This window comes from Propithecus coquereli, unplaced genomic scaffold, assembly GCF_000956105.1.
Source record: "Propithecus coquereli isolate 6110/MARCELLA unplaced genomic scaffold, Pcoq_1.0 Scaffold421, whole genome shotgun sequence".
NCBI classification, from domain to species: Eukaryota; Metazoa; Chordata; class Mammalia; order Primates; family Indriidae; genus Propithecus; species Propithecus coquereli.
In genome coordinates, this window is record NW_012149964.1 from 81,879 (window position 1) to 104,735 (window position 22,857).

Genomic DNA, 22,857 nt, shown 5'->3' on the forward strand with positions numbered 1-22,857 from the left:
CTGCCAAGTGTGAGGTGACATCTCATTGTGGTTTTGCTTTGTAAGGAGTTTCTTTTAAAATAACTCTATCATTGGTGGTATCCCATGCAGTTTTAATCAATGATTTGAATGAGGATATTCATGACATGATAATCAAATATGTGGAGAAATAGCTCAAATTCAGGATCTCAAGAGATCATGAGAGTCTGGAATAATGGGCTGAAACTATCAAAATAAAATTTAATGGAGATAAATGTAAAGATCTTCAACTTGTTTTTCAAATACAACTCTTAAAGAATAGGATAAGTATGACATAGCTGAAGAGTAGCAGGCGTGAAAAAGATCTAGGTATTTGAATTGACTATACACATTAGGTGATGAAGTAGTTAAAGCTAATATGAAGAACTCAAGAATATCAGAGTTGTTCAAAGCCCAGGAGCAGTTAGGGGAATGGTGTAGTGGGGTGGTTTTGCTACATAGTATTACAAATGGGTGAAGACTAACTTTGGTTCTCCTTGCTGTCCTTTTTCTCTCCATATTTACACATTAGGATTGAATGGGAAACTGGCATAAGATTCAGGAGAAATCTGAAGGGATTGCACCCAAGTTTAATAAAAGAGTCAGAATTATGATGTAGGAAGTACATATTGCTATTGCTTAATAGTAATACTCTGTATTATTATGTGGGAAGTATATACCATATATTAACTTTCATGTTCTTTCATTTGAACATTAAATCTCATCACCAGTAGTATGTGTTTCATTATGTAAGCAAATGATGTCTGTTAACAAAAAAAATAAAAATAAAAACAAATGTCAGACTCATGTAATGCTGGGAAAAAAGATTTTAGTATATTCTCCTCATCCAAAAATAGACTTTAATTACTATTGATTTTACCTTGCCTTCTGTGTTAGGTCAGGGTTCTTCAGAGAAACAGAACCTACAGGATATCTCTATCTCTATCTCTATTTCTGTCTCTATCTCTATCTCTGTCTCTAGCTCTATCTCTATGTATCTATTCATATATAGGACAATTCCTTAAAGTAAAACTCTCTGCATACATACATATACACATGTACAGAAAGAGACTGTGTGTGTGTGTGTGTGTGTGTGTATTCTCTATATTCATATACAGTCATGTGTTGTGAATGACAGGCATATGTTCTGAGAAATGTGTCATTAGGTGATTTTGTCATTGTGCGAACATCATAGAGTGTACCCACCCAAATCTAGATGGTATGGCCTACTACACACCTAGACTATGTGATATGGACTATTGGTCCTAGGCTACAAACCTATACAGCATGTTACTGTCTGAATGCTGTAGGTAATTATAGCACAGTGCTATGTATTTGTGTATCTAAACATAGAAAAGGTACAGTAAAAATATGGTATCATAATTTTATAGGACCAACATCTTATGCAGTCCATCATAGACTGAAATGTCATCATGTAGCACATGACTATATATATTTAACCAGGAATGTATTTACCATGACTGTATATATTTTTATCAGGAATGACTGTGTGTGTGTGTGTGTGTGTGTGTGTGTGTGTGTGTGTATTGCTTTAAGCAACTGGATTGCGGAGGTGCAAATCCAAAATTTGCGGGGTAGGCTGGCAGGGAGACCCAAGGAAGAGTTGTAATCTGTGTCTAAAGGCAGTCTCCTGGCAGAATTCATCTTTGCTCAGAAAAGTCAGTCTTCATTTTGTTAAGGCCTTAAACTGATTGGATCAGGTCCACTCACATTATGGAAAATAATCTGCTTTACTCAAAGTCCACTGATTTAAATGTTAATCTCATACAAAAACACCTTCAAAGAAACATCCAGAATATTGCTTGATCAAATATCTGTGAACCATGGCCCAGCCAAGTTGACATATAAAATTGACCATCACATCTACTCTGGTTCAAAGTCCTGAAGCTTTTCCTACTTAAATCTCTGAGTATGATATCTAAGAGGCACTAAATTGCTTAAAGGAAGTGACTAGAGTTGAAGGCATAGCATAGAAGAATTAGTGAAAACTCTCTTAGGACACACTCAAATTAGGACAGCAATTCATGAATTCATTCAACAAAATATTTTCAAGCATCTAAACTGTGCCAGTCCAGCATCATGTTATACAGTGAAGATACTATTGAACCATAAACAAGCATGGTGCCTGCTGGTAAACTGAGATAACCAGATATTAACCAAAGGATCCCATAAATAAATGTAAAATCACAACTGAGATGAATGGTAAGAAATACATAGTACTTTGGAATCTTTCAGTGAGAACTCACTCTGAGTGGTTCAAAAGTGGCATTCAAGCTGTGCTATGATGGATGATCAGAAGTTAAGTAGGCAAAAGGTTTGGGGGAACTAGTTTGTGGTACCAACTGTATTCAGAGGGAGCATGGTGAATATGATGATCTGAGAGGTGAGTGTGGTTAAGAAAAAGAAAATGAGAGAGACATTATTCAAATAATGTAGGCTCCTTGGAAGTCTCGGTGAGCATATTAAGGAAATTTGCTTTAACCTTAAGAGTTAAAGGAAGGTGCTAAAGATTTTTTTTTTTTTGCCAAACATTAGAGTTTGTTTTATTGCATGACGTTTGCATAAGAGAAAATATTATTGAAAACTGTAAGGCATCATGCAATCATTGATAAGCTAATTATTAACTGTACACTTAAAATAGGTGGACATACAATCTAAAATTTAAAAACTAGTTCCAAAAAAGTACATAAAAAATTTAACATGATGAGCTTTTAAATATGGTTGATATTTGTAGTTTCATGTTATTAAAAAATGCTTCAAATGTACTCCCGGAAAGTTGTTCTTTATAAATGGCGCTGGGGTAATGTCAGATTACAAACTGTAAAAACTAATTATTTTTATGGAATTAGAAAACTAATAGTGTGATATTCAAACACTTACTTGAATCAGTTTTCAATTCTCACTCAAATTAAGTTGATATAATATTAATAATCTAAAAAACATGTTTTATAAGCAACAAAAGTCTATTGAGTTCAAGTTATGCATGTTGAGCGATCAAATCTCTGAGTAGGCCTGAATGTCGAGACCTGGAACCAATGCAGGTTGGTGTTAGTCAATGTACTGCGCCATCCAGCGGAAGCCCTCTCCATAGCCCTGTCTTTTGAGCATACTGCACATGAATACTTCCAAGGGTCGGGCGTTCAGTTCTTTCAGAGACACACTGCCCTTTCCTGTTGTCGGACCATATAAACCAAGTATCTCTTGTAATCTTTCTTCACTGATGGCTTCAGGTCTGTCGATCTTATTCCCAAGAATCAGTATAGGCACATTAGCAATGGTTTCATCTGTCATTAGTGAATCAAGTTCTTCTTTTGACTCTAACAGCCTTTCATGGTCTGCACAATCCACCAAAAATACAATGCCATTGATAGCAGGAAGGTAGTTTTTCCACACTCTTCGAGCTTGAACATGTCCACCCAGATCAAAAGTTGTAAAAGTCATGCCAGCAATGGTCAGTTCTTCTGAAGTGGGATGTAATGTTGGGACGTGCTGTCCAAGTCTGTCATCTTTTAGCATGTGTAGCAATGTTGTTTTTCCCGCATTATCCAATCCAAGAAATACCAATTTACCAGTTTTCTTATATAATCCTAAAAACTGTAGCACACTGCTGAAACCACTGTAAATCCAATCAAATATGAAGGACATATCCAAATCTGATAGGGTCTGCGACTGGAGAGAACGCAATTCCCCGCTTAGCGTCAGCACCACACTCAGAAACCAAACTGCAAAGAGCGGTGCTAAAGATTTTTAAGCAAGGGTAAAATAAACATCACCAGATTTTCTTTCAAACACTTCATTCTGACTATGGAGAACAGGTTGGAGGGAGAGCAGAATACATTGTGAATTAGATCAATTAATAAGTTATTGCTTAAAAGAATAAGTTACTGCTTTTTGAGAAGAAGAGAAGTTAGGCTAATGAGCTAGTGGTACAAAGATAAAGAAGTAGATAATTTGAGAGATATTTAAGTGGGTTCAGTGATGGAGCAGATATATGATGTGAAGGAGAGAAAGCAGTTGAGTATATGAGCTTGGAGCTTAGAGGAGCGGTTTGTGCTGAAGATACAAAATTTTGAATAATTTTTCTATAGTTGAAAAATATTTCAGCAGTTTTTGTTCTCTTCATTTTCTTAATCAGAAAAAATCAAGAAATATGTGGATTGGCTTGTCAAAATTTATATAGCTTAAAGAAAACAGGCTGCATTGAGACTCTAGGTCTTTTTAATCCATAGATTATAATAAAACACACACACACACCCCATATTGCTTCACTTCAGGAATCTGGATCACACTGCAGGTGTGAATAAATTTAAAATAATCTTTTTACCAGGAATGAAGTATAAAATTATAGAATGCTTATTTTTATAAGCTAATATACTGATTCTATACTGAGATATATAAAGGATAAGGACCTTCTACTATTAAAATTGGAGGGTCTCTTTTATGTCCCTCAAATAATCATGTCACTAACTTTTGAATTAGGCTGTATCAATGAAAACACAAGTAATTTCATATGTTTTGATATAAATTAATCCCAAGGGAAGTATCTTCAAACAGAATTTTTTCAGGTTTCTTTGAATTGACTCTTATAATTTCCCAGGGGAGAAAAAAATGAAATGAATAATCTATCTGTGGAAGAATTATTTAATTATACTTCCATATGCTCAATATCTTGATTTACACATTTTTTTGAGTTGAAAATGCTTTTTTTTTCCTCTTAGTGTCAGAATGTAATCACATTTTAAATTCCACCTTTTTACTAGCCGTAAATGTGTTGGCTATTTGCTGAGTACCAAATATCCTGTTAACTATTGTGGATAATTACAAAAACAAAACAGAACAAAAGTCTATGACATAGTTCTTGTACTTAATGTGTATTCAAATTTATTGGGTATGTGAAATGAGACTTTAATTAAAAATTGACAACAATCTCTATATGTAGATCCTAAAACCTAATTAATAAATGATATTGACTATCAATTACGTTGAAATTCTCAGAAGAAAGAGTATTCTCTCTTGTCTAGTAATTTGGATGGCATCAGGGAGGAAGAGAGATTTGAGCTAGGTAGTAAAGAAAAGAGAAATGGAGATTTTAGCTTCATTGTCTGCTTGCCCTTATATCTTGTAAAAGAACCTATCCCATCCATAATCCTGGCCATCATATTTTGTTCTACATATTCCCTATGCCCCTCACCCTACCCAGCTACATGATTGCCCATCTGATTCAAGAAAATCAACCCATAGACATTCAGTGACCCATATTGTAGGCTGATGCAGAAAGATCATCTGGGTCAACCAGATTCCTGGTCTCTGAATTTTCACTTAAGAATATTGACGGATTGATATGATTAGTACAGGGAAGTCTTGGTATAGAGGACAGCTAGAGAGGCCGTGATGATCATTTCCAAGACAAACTTATAAGAAATCAGAAAATGTGAGGGGACAAAAAATTTGAGGAAGCAGAAAAGTCTACTTGGTTTAGAGAGAAGCAAAAGGAGTAAATGCAGAGTGAAGTTGAAAGTAGGAAAATGAGAAGTGGAAAGACCATTATGGCCAATGAGAGATAAACAGAGAATAGCCAATTTTCAGAAGTTCCTCAGTCACTGGTGGCGTTCAAGTTACAATTTTTTAGTACACATATTTCCTTACAATAAATTCCCCCACTGTTTTATTGCTATTACTTGGATTAGCTGCATTTCTTGCAACATAAAGAACAAAATAAGAATAGAAAGTTTCTATTAGATGAGTATAGAGAATGTAGTATTCCAAGTGAGAGGGAATAGCACAAGCCAATACATGCAGGAAATAATGAATGTAGTATGTTAGAGAGGCTGGGAAGATGATTACCCTGGAAAATGTTAAAGATAGGAGTTGAGGGAGTGATAATATAAGACTAGATATATAGAATGGGCTCAAATTCTGATGATCTTACAAAATAAATTGAATTATTGAAATCTTGGATGTCATGATAGTCAATGTACAAATGATAGGAAAAATGCAGTATTAGAAGAGGACTAATTTAGAAGATAAATTGGTTGGGGCAAGGGCACTAGCTAGGATACTACTGTGAGAATTCAGGCACAAGGTAAGGCATGGGGCACAAAAGACACATATGGCAGGTATTCCACTATTTCCCATGCCCATGCCTGTTGTCCACATTGCTAATTGATTATGGCACTCTTAACCTGTTGAACATGGGTTAACTATAATGTTAACTTAAAAAAATTTTAAGAAGGTAAAAAAAGCTTCAACAATGTTGAAAAAAATAAAAAACTTTTTGAGTATACCCCCTAAAAGAAAGAAATACTACTGTCAATATTAGTCTTGTAAAACCTCAAATAAAATTTTTTACTAAAAATGTTTTATAAAGATATTGATTAATTTTATACAAAAATGATTGGCTTAGTTGCTTCAAAATCCTTCCTAAATTCCATGTTTAAGTGTTTCAAAGTAATTGATTATGGTAACCAAAGCTTAGACCAATTTTTCAATATATGGGTTCTGCCTATTTGTTCCTAAGACAAGAGGCTTTCATTTTCTTGGCACTTGTTACTGTTTAGTGGGCTTTTCAGGATAAGTGCCAGAGCTGTGTGGACACTCTGTAGGCTCTGATGAAATGTAATTAGATAGCAGTAGCTTTACAAAATCCTTCTTTATTACATTTACCACAATGAGCACATTATGGAATTGTTGCTTCCTGTAATATATTGCTCACTCTCAATTTTCACTGAATTGAAAATGTTCCATTCAGGTACCCTTTAAAAAATACACTATATTTTCCCAAGAAATAGTTATGTAAATTAAATGTAACCAAATCCCAAACATAATTTTTTGCTCTTAGTATTGCTTTTGTTGTATCTCATAAGTTTTTGTATGTACTGCTTTTATTTTTGTTTGTCTCAAGATTTTTTTTTAACTTCCCTCATGATTTTTTCTTTGACTCATTGGTTGTCCAATAGTGTGTTATTTAATTTCCACATATTTGTGAGTTTTCCAGTTTTACTACCATTGTTGATTTCTGATTTTATTATATTGTGATCAGAAGTTACTTGATATGATTTTAATCTTTTAAAATTTGTTAAGACTTCCTTTGTGGACTAACATGTAATCTCTTCTGGAGAATGTGCTGTGTTTGCTTGAGAAGAATGTATATTCTGTTCCTGTTGGGTGGGATGTTCTGTACATGTCTGTTAGGTTCAATTGGTTTACAGTGCTGTTAAAGTCCTCTGTTTCCTTACTGAGTTTCCATCTGGTTGTTGTATCCATTTTTGAAAGTGAGGTATTACAATTTTTTACTATTATTGTGTTACTGCCTATTTCTCCCATTGATTCTGCCAGTGTTTGATTCAAATATTTGGGTGCTCTACTCTTAGGTGCATATGTGTTTATAATTGTTATATCTTCTGGATGAATAGACACTTTGTCATTATATCTTGAGACAACTTTTGACCTAAAGTCTATTTTGTCTGACATAAATATGGCGGCATCTGGTCTCTTTTGGTTACCATTTGTATGGAATATCTTTTCCCATCCTTTCACTTTCTGCCTGTGTCTGTCTTCACATGTACATTCTTCTGTAGGCAGCATATAGTTGCACCTTGTTTTTTCATTCAGCTACTCTACTTCTTTTGATCAAGAACTAATTCATTTATATTTCTAATAATTTCTGATAGAGAAGGAATTACTATTGCCAGTAATTTGGTAATTGTTTTCTGTCTGTCTCGTAGCAATTTTGTCACTCTTTTTTTCTATTGCTACCTTCCTTTGTGTTTTCTTGATTTTTTTCTATATTGGGATATTTTGATTCTTTTTTTATTTTCTTTTGTATATTTTGTTTGTGGTTACCATGGGGGTTACATAAAACATCTTACAGCAATCTATTTAAAGCTGATAACAACTTAACTTCAATTGTATATAAAACTCTACTCTTTTATATCTTCTTACCCCACTTTTATTGTTATTGATATTACAAATTACTACACATTAGCTATCCATTAACATAGTTTTATAGCTATGATTATTTTTATACTTTATCTTTTAAATTCTATGCCAGAATTAAAAGTGCTTTATCCATCACCATTATAGTATTACAGTATTCTATTGCAACCATCATGGAATTTTTTCAAAGAAATATCTCTGAGAAAGGATCATTATGCACTCTTTAGCCCAGATTAAAGCTGTTTCTCCATTTTGCCAAAGCCTTCACATGAAAAGTAAACATTTCAGACCATTATCAACTGTTTTTTTTCAGGTTACTAACTTCATTGTTTGGCCATTTCAAATTTACCTATATCTTTTACTTTGGATCAAATAGCTGAGTCTTTCCCTCTTTGCTATTTACTCTACTTGTCTTCTCCTTACCTCTTACCATTAATCTTTTTTTCTCCACTTATCTCTTAGTCCTTTTCACTACTGTGTTGTAACCCCCACAACACACATCCCTTATGCGTCCTCAGTCCATCCATCTTACCTCATCCCAGAGCCTTCTATGATAAGCTTAAGAGAAGAGAAAATGTCACAAAGTCAAATTCCTTTTAGCCAGGACATCCAACACTCAATTTATTGTTTACCTCACTACCATATCCATCTAAGGCCTAGTTCTGCTGCTTACTCTATATTTCCTTCCAGCCCAGTGTGAGTCTCACGTTGTTCAGAATGATCAGAGACACTGAAAACACTTGCCTTCTGAAAAGTAGGTTAACTTAACTCAGATATTTGTATGCTCCCAAATCTTCCTTCATATACAACTTGGAAAACTTAAGAAAAGCTTATAATTAGTGAATGCTTACTATATGCCAAATCCTCTTTTTAATACTGTACATGCATCATGCTATTTAATCTGTACAATAACCATATAAGTTAAGTGATTTCAGTATTCCTTTTTCACTGATTAAAAAACTGAGATTAGGAGAGGGTGTGCTTTGCCCAAGGGCACACAACTAGTATGGGGAACAGCCAAAATTAGAAAAAAAGAGAGTTGTTTACAAACCAATGAGCCAAAAATTCATTAGCCATGGAACAAATATCTGGGCAATAGGTATGCTCATTGCTACTGGGGAATTGTTGCTTCTAGGCCATCTCAGATGACAAGAAATGCATGTGTATATGTATATGTACATATTTTATACGTATTTACAAATATTTCTATTTGTAACCATCTGTATCTATATTAAGCTAAACACACATTCATACTGATATCTTCTACTCTAATCTATTGACACATGAATCATTTGAACCTTCTCCCCTTGCTTATTGTAATCTCCTACTCTGACAGTGAGAAACATGATTCCAACCAACTGTCATCCATTTAATCAATTTTTCCAATTTCAGTACACATGTACAGCAGTATCAGAATTGTTAACCTATGCCTCTATGAGGGGAAAAAAATGTCCCTATCAACTAGGTCTCATTGCTTATGAACAGCTCCTTTTGCTTTCAGTCTTACAGTCTCCGTTCCCTTCCAAAGTTACTTAGGTCCGCACCTTTGTCCTCCACCCCTTTCAGTGAGATTGTTTCATCCACTTGTAATGTAGTTAGATTGATTTGTCATATTCTTCATTCCATGCTGGAATCCTATAACATCCTGAATAATGTTTTAAAATTTGTATACATTAAGTTTTACTTGTTTTATAAAGATCTATGGGTTTTGAGAAATGCATAGTGTCATGTATACATCATTATATTTCCATACAGAATAGTTTAACCACCATAAAAACATCCACTGTGCTTCACCTATTTCAGCCTCCCCTTACCCTCCTGAACCACTGGCAACCATTGATATTTTTACCATCACTATAGTTTTGCTTGTTTTAGGATGTCATATAATTGGGATCATAAAGTATGTATCTTTTCATGCTGACTTCTTTCACTTAGCAATATGCAGTTAAGATTCATTCATGCCATTTCATGGCTCAGTATCTTACTTCTTTTATTGCTAAATAATTTTTCATTGTATGGATGTACCAAAATTTGCTTACTTATTCACCCACTGAAGGGAATCTTGGTTACTTCCAATTTTTGTTAGTTAGAAATAATGGTACTATAAATATTTGCATACAGAGTTTATGTTGACATAAGTTTTCAAATCAGTTGTAGGCAAACACACATGACTATACCAGGAATAAAGGAAGGTGAACTTGAAGCATCTTATCATACCAGATGTAAGGAAGTGCTCAGAAAAGGGACCAAAGCCCACAATGATGAGCCGTATGTCAAGAGAACTCGGGAACTGGAAGAGCTCCAAATGGTCAAAACTGGGAAAATTTGAGTAACAAAATAAATAAATTAGTGAAGAATTATAACTCAAAGTAAAAAATAAATATCCACGAGTCCATATTGACATAAAGAAATGACTGGATAAATAAATCAATTGGAAAGAAGAGTCAAATCTTTTATGCAGAAAAAAATTTCCAATAATTTATGGAGATACTCCTCCCTCAAATGGGGGTAGCATAACTTCATACTTGTTAAATGGGATATGTACATAGTGACTTCCTTCCAAAGAGTACAGTATGGAAAGAGGGAAAAAGAATAACTTTCCAGTGGAGAAACCTGACAAACACCACCTCAGCCAAGTGACTAAGGTCAACATCAGCATTGACAGTGATGTTTATATTATGTACCCTTGATATGATGTGATAAAAATGGCACTTTAACTCTGTGTTCTTCATCCTATTCCTGTAATCCCAGACTAATCATTAAAAAAGAATCAGATATATCCAAATAAGGAACTTTCTACAAAATAACCGGTAATCCTCAAAACCGTCAAGTTCATCAAAAACAAGGAAAGTTTGAGAAATTGTTACAACCAAGAAAGAACCTAAGGAGATATGATGATTAAATATAATGCTTTAGCATGGATGAGATCCCAAAACAGAAAAAGGACATTGGGTAAAAACTAAAGAAATTAGAATATGATGTAGATTTTGGTTAATAATGATTTGTCAGTATTGGTTCATTAATTATGACAAAGGTACCATAGTAATATAAGATGCTAATAAGGGAAACTGGGTGTGGGGTGTACAGGAATGATTGGTACTATATTCATAATTTTTCTGTAAATCTAAAACTGTTCTGAAGTTTAAAATCTTTTTAATGTATGTTTGGAGGCACCATATGCTGATCCTTGAATGGAAGTGGTCTCAAGTCTCTCAGAAAGAGAGAAGAAAGTGATTGGATAGCTGACCTGGCATTTATATTATTGGGAGGTACTGATCCTGTATAACGCTTGATTTCTGGGCTCCCATATGCTTATTTCCTTCTCTCCTCACAAATCTGTATTTTAGCCTGCCCTTCTTGTGAAAGAGCTTCTGGTGACTTGGAATTAGATGAGTTCTTTCCCCCTGCCTGATTTATAGATTTAGATCTGAGAGGAATACTTTCTAATTTCATTACCAGCACCCCCAATGCATAATCCTGGTTTGGTGAGAGGTCTGGTCTTCACGTGGTTTGAGTAGTAAAATATAGCCACCAATTTGTTTCTGGCATTGACAAGTAAATTGGACTTATACTTTTGTTGTTGTTACACCAAGTGAAATGCTGTTTTGTTAGTTTAAAAATTTAATTATCAGCAACTTCAGTTAGTTCAACCAAATATAATGTCAAGAATAAAAGAGAATTGACATTTATTATGTATCATCTTAAGGCTTTCCATGGATTATATAATTTAATATTCATAACAATCCTATAAGGTAAAACTACCAATATCTCTATTTTATAGATGAGGTAAATAAAACTTAACTAAAGGTAGTTGTCCAATGCCAGATATATTGAATGAACACAGGATTCAGATTCACTTCTGTTGCCCATAATAATTTTCTCTTCACTATAACATGCTGTAGGGTGAAAGTGTCATCTAGATCTATTACATGTACATATGCATCTAAAAGTTTGTCACATCAAGGAGCTACCTGGTGGCAATAGGTATACTAAGCTTTTTTAAAAATTATTGGCTCTGGACTAGCCTATTTATGTACAGGAAAGTATTGGTGGTGAAAGCCGTACTTGTTCTTTATTGGCATGCTCTGGGTAGAAACATGAATCACAGTATTATAAAAGCGTTTCATGGTGATATACGAGGCACTTCGTTGCTAAATTAGTACAGAAGATAGCAGAATGGGTGTTAGGCTAACAATCTCTTACTGCCTTTTGTCTGATCCATTGGCTTAAGGGTGCATGGAATGAATAGGTGCCCTTACCTTTAAGAGTATTGAAAAAGATTGAACTCTAGATGCCTATATGCAACTGTCTGGCATCTTCACTAGGATGCTGAATAAGCATCTCAAACTTAACATGTCCTAAAATGTTTCCATCCCCTCATATCCTTTCCCACCACCTTCAAAATAGTCATCTCCTCCTCACTACTCCTCATCTAACTGAATGGAAATACCAATTACTCAAGTTAACTTAATTACTTACTCAATTTAAGAATCTTACTCAATTTAAGAATCTTACTTAATTTAAATATTTTGATTTCTCTTTCTGGTTCACTCTCTACATCTAATCCATCAGCAACTCTTTCAGCTCTACTTTGAAAATACTTTCTAAATCCAGCTATGTTATACCAATTCCATAGCTGCCCACACTACTTCCAGGCCTCAATCACCTCTCCTCTGTATTACTTTGTTTTTACTGGTTTCCCTGCTTTTACTGTTACCCTCTTACAGTCTGTTCTCCACACAAAATCCAGAATAATTTTTACTTTTTTATGAGAATTAAATAATAATATTTCTTTGCTTAAAGTCCTCTAATGGCTTTCATCATAGTGTAAAATCGAAACTCCTTCTTATGGTTTATAAGACCCTGTGTGTCATATCCTCATCTCTTATCATTCTCTTCCATATTCAGTTACTCTCTAGACAGTGACCTTGTTTCTGGTCCTCAAACACAGCAAGCCTGTCATTCCTTAGAATATTTTTCTTTGCTTTTCCCTAGACCTTATCTTAGCCGACTCCTTCTAATTGTTTGCTTTAACTCAAATGTTACTTCCTCAGGGAGATTGGCCCTATTCAATGTCTCTTACCCCATCCTGCAATCAATCTTTAACACAGAATTCTGTTTCATTTTCTTCAAAGAATTTGTTGCTATCTAAAATTATTGTATTTATTTATAATACTCCTAATGAGACTAGAGTTTCACAGCAGTTGGCACAAAACACCTTTGAACTTCCCCTGAGAGAAAAATAGCATAATGAAAAAAATTATGGGATTTGGATTGAGACAGATAACTTTAAATCTTAACTTTCGTCACCATCCGTGTGACTTGGGACTAGTCACTTAATTTTCTGGCTTTCAGTTTCCTTGTCTATAAAACAGAAATAAAAATGATACTTATATCAAAAGGTCAGTGTGAGAATTAAATAAGGCTAATGTCTCAAGTATAGGGACTAATACATAGTAGATGCTCAACTTTCCTTTCCCCAAGTTGTGGTATCTTTCATCTCAAAATATCTGTTCTTTGTTTTCATCTGCTGTTCTAATCTCATTTCCTTATGCTCAGATGAAAGGCCACTGGAAAATTTTCCAGTGGTAGTGATGTCTCTTGAAATGCCCTTCAGTTTCCTCACTATAAAATGAGGGTAATAATAGTCCTTACCTAATAGGGTGGTTTTGAGGATTAAATGAGATAATACATATTGAACTCATAAAATAGTCCCTGCCATATAGAAAGCATTCAGCAAGTTGTAATTCTGTTTAACTCATTAAACACATTCCTTTCAAAAGTGGGGCTAGGGAGAAAACCATGGGATTTCTTTATGAAATGATGGTTTCTTAAAAGGGTCTCACGTGGTGATTCTCAGACTTCAGTGCACAAAATTCAGCTGGGAGAGATTTGTATAAAACAGGCTCCATGGCTTCACTCCTGGGATATCTGATTCCATAGGTATAAAATGTGATCTATGTACCAAGCACTTAAGTTGATTCTGATGTTTATAGTCCATAAATCACACTTAGAAAATGTGATAAAATGAACATACCTGATTTTAATAATCACTGAGAATTAACAAGAATTTAAGTGTTTAGTTATCAATAAAGGGTGAGAGGTATTTTAAATCTTTTTGATGTCCCCAAAAGGTCATAGAGTCTCTTTTTATTTTCTCCTCTGTGAATCTGAAACAGCCAATGCTACTGCTATCATGTATCATCAGTAAAGAAAAAAAGCTACTGATGTAGAATTAAAAGCCAAAAGGGACATCTGAAAATAGGTAGTTGTCATACTCTTTCCAGTATCATACTTTATTTAAAGAATTTTAGCAAATAAGTGATGACAAGGTTTGTCTCTGTGTATATATAGCTGATGTTTCCTTGGCAAATAAAAAGCAACATATATATTTTGAGTCTAATAATTGCTTTTGAGGTGTCTCTTTACAGGCAAGAACATTTGAACATTTGAAGATAATAGGAGATGTTGTTTGAAAAGTGAAATGTTAGTTAAATCGGTAAAAGCGCAATGGTATCTTAAATTGCCCTTTTGATTTCTGTGGCTCTAAAATTGATTGATTCTTCATTTTTCCCCCTCAAACATATCTGGCAAGTGAAAACATCAGCTTCAGCTTTATTGCATTTTTTCTCACCACAAGCTCCCAGGCATACTATCTGATTGGCTCCCTGGTGGTCTGCCTTGTTGACAGAGTTTATATTTGAAAACTACCTTCCATGTTTTCTTACCTTGATTTTGCTTCTACTATTGTTGAGTTAAGCACTAAGTAATTACAGTTGTTCTCTAGAATAGTCTTGCCTTAACAGCTCTTATGACCAAGAACGTGTTAAATAAATTATCTCTATGTCTATGTCTATATCTATCATCTGTATAGTTTCCCAGCTGCAAAAAAGAACAAAACAAAACTGTGAAGTAGTTTTTAAACCTTGTGTCCATCCCCTAGGGTAGAAAGTGAATAAGTTAATGGAGGAAGTGAGGGAACTAACATCTCATTACTATATATTGTTATATATGTAGGGAAATATGATCCATTCACTGGAACAAATTAATATACAGAAACCAACCCTGAAAACCATAGAATTTGGACTTATTAGACAAAGACTTTAAAAAAAACTCTGTCCTAAATGTGCTTGAAGATCTAAAGAAAAAAAAAAAACCAAAGAACTTAAGGAAATTAGAAAAATTATATATGAGCAAAATGAGACTATCAGTAAAGGGGTAAAAATTATGAAAATGAACCAAACAAATTCAGGAGCTAAAAATACAATAACTGAATTAAAAAATTCTATAGAGGGTTTCAACTTCAGGTTCCAACAGCAAGAAGAATCACTGAACTTGGTGATAGGTCACTTGAAATTATCAAGTTTGAGGAGCAAAATGAAAAAAAAAATGAGCAGAGCCTAAGGGATTTCTGGGACACAGTCAAATGGACCAATATACATATTATGGGAATCTTATAAGGGGAAGAGACAAAAAAGAAGAGTAGTGAGTTGATTTGAAAACATTACATCTGAAAACATCCCAAATTTAGGAAAGGATATGGTTATAAAAATCCAAGAATCTAAACAAATTCCAAGTAAAATCAATCCTAAGAGACCCATACTGAGACACATTATATTAAAACTGTCAAGACCCAAAGACAGAGAATCTTGACAGCAGTATCAGAAAAGTTGCACATACTGGGGATCCTTAGTTAAGATTATCAGCTGATATTTTAACATAAACCTTGAAGGCCAGAAGGCAGTGAGATGTTATATTTAAAATCCTGAAAGAAAAAAACTGTGAACTGAAAATTCTATAGCCCACAAAAGTGTTCTGCAAAACTGAGGGAGAAATTAAGACATTCCAAGATAAAAACTAAAAGAATTCATCATCACTAGACCTGCTGTACAAGAAATGCTAAAGGGAGTTCTTCCACTTAAAGTTACTGTCTAGCATCCTTTTATTTTAAGCCATATACAAATATAAATTCTCTGGTAAAGGAAAATACATGGACAAGTTTTATAAAACAGTAATATTGTAATTTTGCTTTATAACTCCACTTTTTATTCATCCACAGAATTTAAAGGACAAAAGCATAAAAATATGTATAAATCTATGCTAATGGGTATACAATATATAAAGGTTTAACTTGTAACATTTTTAGTAGCATAAAATGGGGGGAGCAGAGTTGTACATGAGTACATATTTTGTATGTGATTGAAGTTAAGTTGGTATTAGTTTAAAATAGATTGTTATAACTTTAGGATATTCTATATAATGCCCATGGTAACCACAAAGAAAATAATTGAAAAATATACAAAAAAAGATATAAGAAGAATATCAAAATGTATCATAACAAAAATTCAGCTAAATACAACAAAAGGAAGTAGGGGAGAAAATGAGGGACCAAAAGCTGTAATACACAGAGAACACAGATTTTAAAATGGCAATAGAAAATCTTTCCCTATCAATAATTACTTTAAATATAAATGGATCAAAAGACACAAATTTACAGAATGGATTAAAAAACCAGGATCTAACTCTATGCTGTGTATAAGAGACTCACTTTAGATCTAAGGACATGTATAGGTTGAAATCAAAAGCATAGAAAAAAATATTCCATGCAAATAGTAACTAAGAGAGAGGAGGGGTGGGCTATACTAATATCAGGAAAAATAATATTTAAGTCAAAAAATGTTACAAGAGACAAATAAGTACAGTATGTAATAATATACCATCCACCAGGAAGAAAGAACAATTTTAAATATATATGCACCCAACTCAGAGCACCTAAATATATGAAGCAAACAGTGACGGAACTGAAGAAATACATAGACAACAATAATAGGAGACTTCAACATCACATTTTTAATAATGAGAAGAACATCTAGGTAGAAGATCAGTAAGGAAATCAAGGACTTTAACAATACTATAAACCAGCGAGATGTAACACACATCTAGAGAACATTCAGCACAACAAGAGCAGAATGTACATTTTTTCCCAAGTACATATAAAACATTCTCCAGTATAGATCATAAGTCCTAAAACAAGGCTAAATAAATTTTAAAATATCCAAATAGTGAAAAGTGTCATTTCCAACTACATTGGAACAAAACTAAAATTCAATAATGGAAAAGAAATTGAAAATTTTGCAATACATTCAAACATCCAATGAATTAAAACAGAAATCCCAATGGAAATTATAAAAAATTTTTGAGATAAATGAAAACAAAACATGCCCACATATATGGGATGCAACTAAAGCAATGCTTAGAGGAAAATTTATAGCTGTAAATGCCTACATTAATAAAAGACAAAACTCTCAAATCAACAACCTAACTTTATGCTTCAAAGAACTAGAAAAAAAGAACAAACTAAAATCAAAGCAAGCAAAATGAAATAATACAGAGGGGATATAAACTAGAAAATAGGAAAATGACTATAATTAATAAAATTAAAAGCTGTTTCTATGAAAAGACCAATAAACTTTTTTTTTTTTTTTGAGTCAGAGTCTCACTCTGTTGCCCAGGCTAGAGTGCCGTGGCATCAGCCTAGCTCACAGCAACCTCAAGCTCCTGGGCTCAAGCAATCCTCCTGCCTCAGACTCCCGAGTAGCTGGGACTATAGACATGCACCTCCATGCCTGGCTAATTTTTTCTAAATATATTTTTAGTTGTACAGCTAATTTCTTTCTGTTTTTAGTAGAGACGGGGTCTCGCTCTTGCTCAGGCTGGTCTCGAACTCCTGAACGATCCACCGCCTTGGCCTTCCAGAGTGCTAGGATTACAGGCGTGGGCCACCACTCCCGGCCAAGATCAATAAACTTAACAATGCTTTAGCTAGACTGACCAAGAAAAATGAGAGAAGACTAAAGTTATTAAATTGACAATGAAAAAGATTACTATTGATTTTACAGAAATAAAAAGCATTATAAGGGATACTATAAATAATTGGGTGCTAATAAATTATGTAACATAGACAAAATGATCAAAATCTAGAGAAACACAAACTATCATGTTACAAACAGAAATAGAAAATATGAATGTATTTATAAAAGTAAAGAAATTCAGTTAGTATTTTTAAAAAAACTCCTACAAAGAAAAGCCCTGGACAAGATGGCTTTATTGGTGATTTTTAAAGAAGAATTAATATCAATCCTTCACAAAAAATAAATAAAATAAATTTGAGAAGAAAATATATACAAACTCATTCTATTGCCCCAATTCCTAAGCCAGACAGAGACATTACAGGTAAGAAAACTAAAGACCAATATTCCTTACAAATATACATCAAAAATTCTGCACAAAATACTAGCAAATTGTATCTAAAAACATGTAAAGATAATTATACACCAGAACCATATGGGATTTATCCAAGAAATGCAAGGTTGGATTACCCTATAAAATTCATGAGTACAATACAACATGTTAATAGAATAAAGGATTATAACCACTTGAAAATTTCAATAGACACAGAAAAAGCATTTGGCAAAATCCAACAAGATTTCAAGATACAAACATTCAATTAACTGAGAATAGAAGAGAATTTCCTCAAACTGATAAAGGCCATTTATGGAAAACCCATAGTTAAAAATCATATTTAAGTTTGAAAATTTAATATTTTCCTCATAAGATCTGGAAACCAAGAACAAGACAAGTAAGTTCACTCTCACCATTTCTAACGAACATTATACTGTAGGTTCTAGCCAGGGCAATTAGGCAATGGACAGAAATAAAACACAATTAAATTGAAAAAGAAGAAGTAAAATAATCTTCATTTGTAGATAACATGGTCTTGTACATAGAAAGTCCTAAAGAACTCACCAAAAAATGGCAAGAACTAATAAATGAGTTTAGCAAGGTTATAGGGTAGAAGATCACTATATAAAAATAAATGGGAATTCTATACACTAGCAATAAAAAAATCTGAAAATAAAATTAAGAAAAACATTTCATTTAAATTAGAATCAAAAAATAAAATATCTGAGAATAATTTTAACAAAAGAAACACAAACTTTGTACTGTGAAAAATGCAAACATTGTTTAAAGAATTTGAAGAAGACCTAAATAAATGAAAAGATATCCCATGTTAATGGATCAAAAGACTTAATATCATTAAGATGGTAATACTCTCCAAATTGATCTACATACAGATTAAATTCAATTCATATCAAAATTCCAGCTTACTTTTTTGCAGAAATGGACTTGTTCCTAAAATTTATATGGAAATGCCAGGGATGCAGAATAGACAAAATAATCTTGATAAAGAATAAAAAAGTTGAAGGACTCAAGTGTAGTACTAGCATAATGATAGATCAATAGAATATAACTGAGAGTCCAGAATTAAACCAATATTTTTATTATACGAGCAATTGATTTTTCACAAGGGTGCCAAAACTTTTCAATTGGGGAAAAGGACAGTTTTTCTAAAAATGGATATCCACATGAAAAAGAGTAAAGTTGAACTTCTTTCTTATGCCATATACTAAAGTTCACTCCAAATAAATCATAGACCTAAATGTATAAGCTAAAATTATAAAATTCTTAGAATGAAATACACTACTAAATTTTCATGACCTTCGATTAGTCAAAGCCTTTTAAAAATACAACACCAAAAGCAGAAGTGAGAAAAAAAAAAGAAAAATTGGACTTCATCAAATTAAAAAAAAACAAAACTTGCTGTGGGGAACTTTCTTCATTGTACTCTTTGTGAAAAGATAACCCCTTGAACACGAGAAAATATTTGCTAATCATATATCAGATAAGAGACTTTTCCAGAATATATAAAAGAACCCTTACAAATGAACAATAAAAAGACACATAATCTAATTAATAAGTGGGCAAAGGATTTTAGCAGACATTTCTCCAAAGAAAATTTACAAATGACTAAGAAGCACATGGAAAGATGTTCCACATCACTAATGTAGGGACCAAAACCCTGGCCCCACTAAAGGTTCATCAAAAAATCACTGAGATGAGGCAGATTGATTAATAGGAGAAAAGGCATAGAAATTTTATTTAATGTGTATACATGGGATCCTTCAGAATGAAGGCTCAACCTCCCAATGAAGTACAGAAGTTTATAAGGAACAAAAGACATTCTGTAAAAAAGACATCTGCACTCGAATGTTTATAGCAGCATAATTCACAATTGCAAAGACGTGGAAACAACCCAGTGCCCATCAATACATGAGTGGATTAATAAAATGTGGTATATGTATACCATAGAGTTCTACTCAGCCACAAAAAACAATGGTGATCTAGCACCTCTTGTATTATCCTGGATAGAGCTGGAGCCCATTCTACTAAGTGAAGTATCCCGAGAATGGAAAAACAAGGACCACATGTACTCACCATCAAATTGGTATTAACTGATCAACACTTAAGTGCACATATAGTAATAACATTCATCGGGTGTCAGGCAGGTGAGGGGGGGGAGGAGGGGATGGGTACATTCACACCTAATGGGTGCGGTGCGCACCATCTGGAGGATGGACACACTTGAAGCTCTGACTTGGGTGGGGCAAAGGCAATATATGTAACCTAAACATTTGTTATCCCCATAATATGCTAAAATAAAAAAAATCACTGGGGGCTTGGATTGTGACAAAACAGGTTTTTGGTGGCAAGATAGGCTATAGGAGGAAGAAAGGAAGAGGCTCGACTAGCAAAGGTGGCTTTGCTATGTAGATCAAGCCTCTTAAGTAGCATCTCTCAGAGAATATGGTAAATGTTTCTTTTCAGACCTCTAAAGGTGTCAGGCTCTCAGTTAATCTTTCCTAGGTTGGATAAGAAAAGACCTAGCTGCATTAATACAGATTCTCTACAGATGCAAGTCTAACCCTGACCCCTCCAAAAGATAGCTTTGTACCATTACCTCTGTCTGCTGGACCTATGGCAGCCCTCTCATAATACGTCAAATATATTTTGGGGTAAAATATTATGATTTCGTTCGCTAGTCATTAGGGAAATGCAAATCAAAACCACACTAAGATAACACGTCATACCTACTAGAGTGGCTATAATAAAAAATTGCAGGTAATAGATGCAGAAATTATCTTCTCAGTTGGGAGGTTTCTTGAGTAGGGGGTTTCAGGGCTGATGCATCTATTCCCATGCCTACCTATGGGTCTGGCTGTCATCAGTAGGTTTCCAGAATGCAGAGTCTGAAAAACACCTCAAAGACCATTCTTAAGATTTATAATAGCAATGTTATCTATAGAATCACACGTCTTGGTATTTACAACAGTGATGTCATGTACGGAAATAGTGGGGGGAGTCACAAATCTTGTGCCTGTCAGGGAGGATAGTGCCATTAAGCAGTGACCAGTTACAGCAGCAAGGAAATTAAGGAGCAGTGGCTGGTTAACTCCTGGCTGTATTTATACTTTTATAAAAATCAGACATTGACTGCTATTTATACCTTATGGCTCTACATTATTTTAATATAGATGGTTTCAACACTGGAACCTCATACACTACTGCTGGGAATATAAAATGATGCAGTGCTTTGAAGAAAAGTCTGGCAGCTCCTCAAAAGATTATATGGGGTTACATTATGACCCAAAAATTCCATTCATAGGCACATACCTAAGAGAACTGAAAACATATTCTTACAAAAAGTTGTATGTACATGTTAATAGTAGCATTATTCATAATAGTCAAAAGGTGGAAATAACACATTTCTGCAAACCAATGAATGGATTAATAAAATGTGATATGTCCATACAATGGAATATTATTTGGCCAAAACAATAATGAAGTTTTGATATACTTACAACATGGATGAACCTTGATAACATTATGCTAAGTGAAAGAAGTCAGACACAAATGGCCACATATTTTATTATTTTATTTAATTTCTAGAAGAGTACGATACAGATAAAAATTAGATTATTGGTTGCCTAGGGCTGTGGGGGTTGGGGGCAGATAAGGAATGGTTGTTAATGCATGGGGTGTCTCTTTTTGGAGTGATAGAATGTGCTAAAACTGATTGTGTTGATGATTGTGCAAACCTTTGAATATATTAAATACTAAAAGACATTGAATTGTACACTTTAAATGGTTGAAATGTATGCTGTGTGAATTATATATCAAGAAACTATCTTAAAAATAGTGGCATGTATAAGCTTAGCTGGTCACATCATGACTCTAATGAATCTAAGACCTTAGAGAAGAGTGAGTCCTTTTTCTTTTCTTCCCTGTATCCCAGGTAGAAATTGAACCTTTAAGTAAGTACCAAAGGAAAAGAAATTGAAAAATTTAAAAATCTATTTCCATGTTCAAAAAGGAACTGAAAATACACAATATGACTACAGTCACATGCTTTCTCCGTGTAAACACAGTATTATACTACTTACCTTTATCTGATTGAAAGTTCCACCAATAATTACTGGGTATAAACCTCCAAAAAGTTGTTTTTCTGGCCTTCTGTTTTGTTTCTCTTTATTTGTAACAAATCTATTTTCGTGCTAAGGGATCCTCTAGAACTGAATATCTGTATTAATCAAAATTCAACCATTATGTGTTAGATAATTAAGTGGTGAGAAGAAAAGAAAGACCTAGAAAATTTATCTTTGCCATCTAGGAATTTATACTTTATTGGAAATTGAGCATGTGATCAAATATAAGACTCATTATATTTTTCTCTCAATTCGTTTATCACCAAAATGTGAAGGGAAGGCATGAAGAGTGATGGAGATGAATTTTGACTTCAGGAGATCCTCCTGAAACAGAGTCAGTTGAATGAGATCTTTAAACGATTGAAATGTGTCAACAAAGGGAGACAGTAAGGGATTTTGGGTAGAAGAGACAGCATGAGCAAAAACACAAAGTTACGAGAGTGAGTGGCATGTTTGAGCAACAGGTCCTTGGGTTGAATGGCTGAGAATGATAGGGCATATCAGTATTAGATAAAACTGA

General features: G+C 33.8%; 1 protein-coding gene across 1 annotated transcript; it reads right to left on the bottom strand.

Moving 5' to 3' along the window:
- Nucleotides 1-2,543: 2,543 nt before the first annotated feature.
- LOC105817729 (GTP-binding protein SAR1b) lies at nt 2,544-3,751 on the bottom strand. The gene has a single exon (XM_012653514.1). It carries the CDS (start codon nt 3,661-3,663, stop codon nt 3,067-3,069), a length of 597 nt encoding a protein of 198 aa, XP_012508968.1. The 5' UTR covers nt 3,664-3,751; the 3' UTR covers nt 2,544-3,066.
- Between the last annotated feature and the right edge of the window lie 19,106 nt (nt 3,752-22,857).

Excerpts from the sequence above, each read along its gene's own strand:
- LOC105817729 (XM_012653514.1), bottom strand. The coding sequence starts at position 3,663 with ATGTCCTTCATATTTGATTGGATTTACAGTGGTTTCAGCAGTGTGCTA.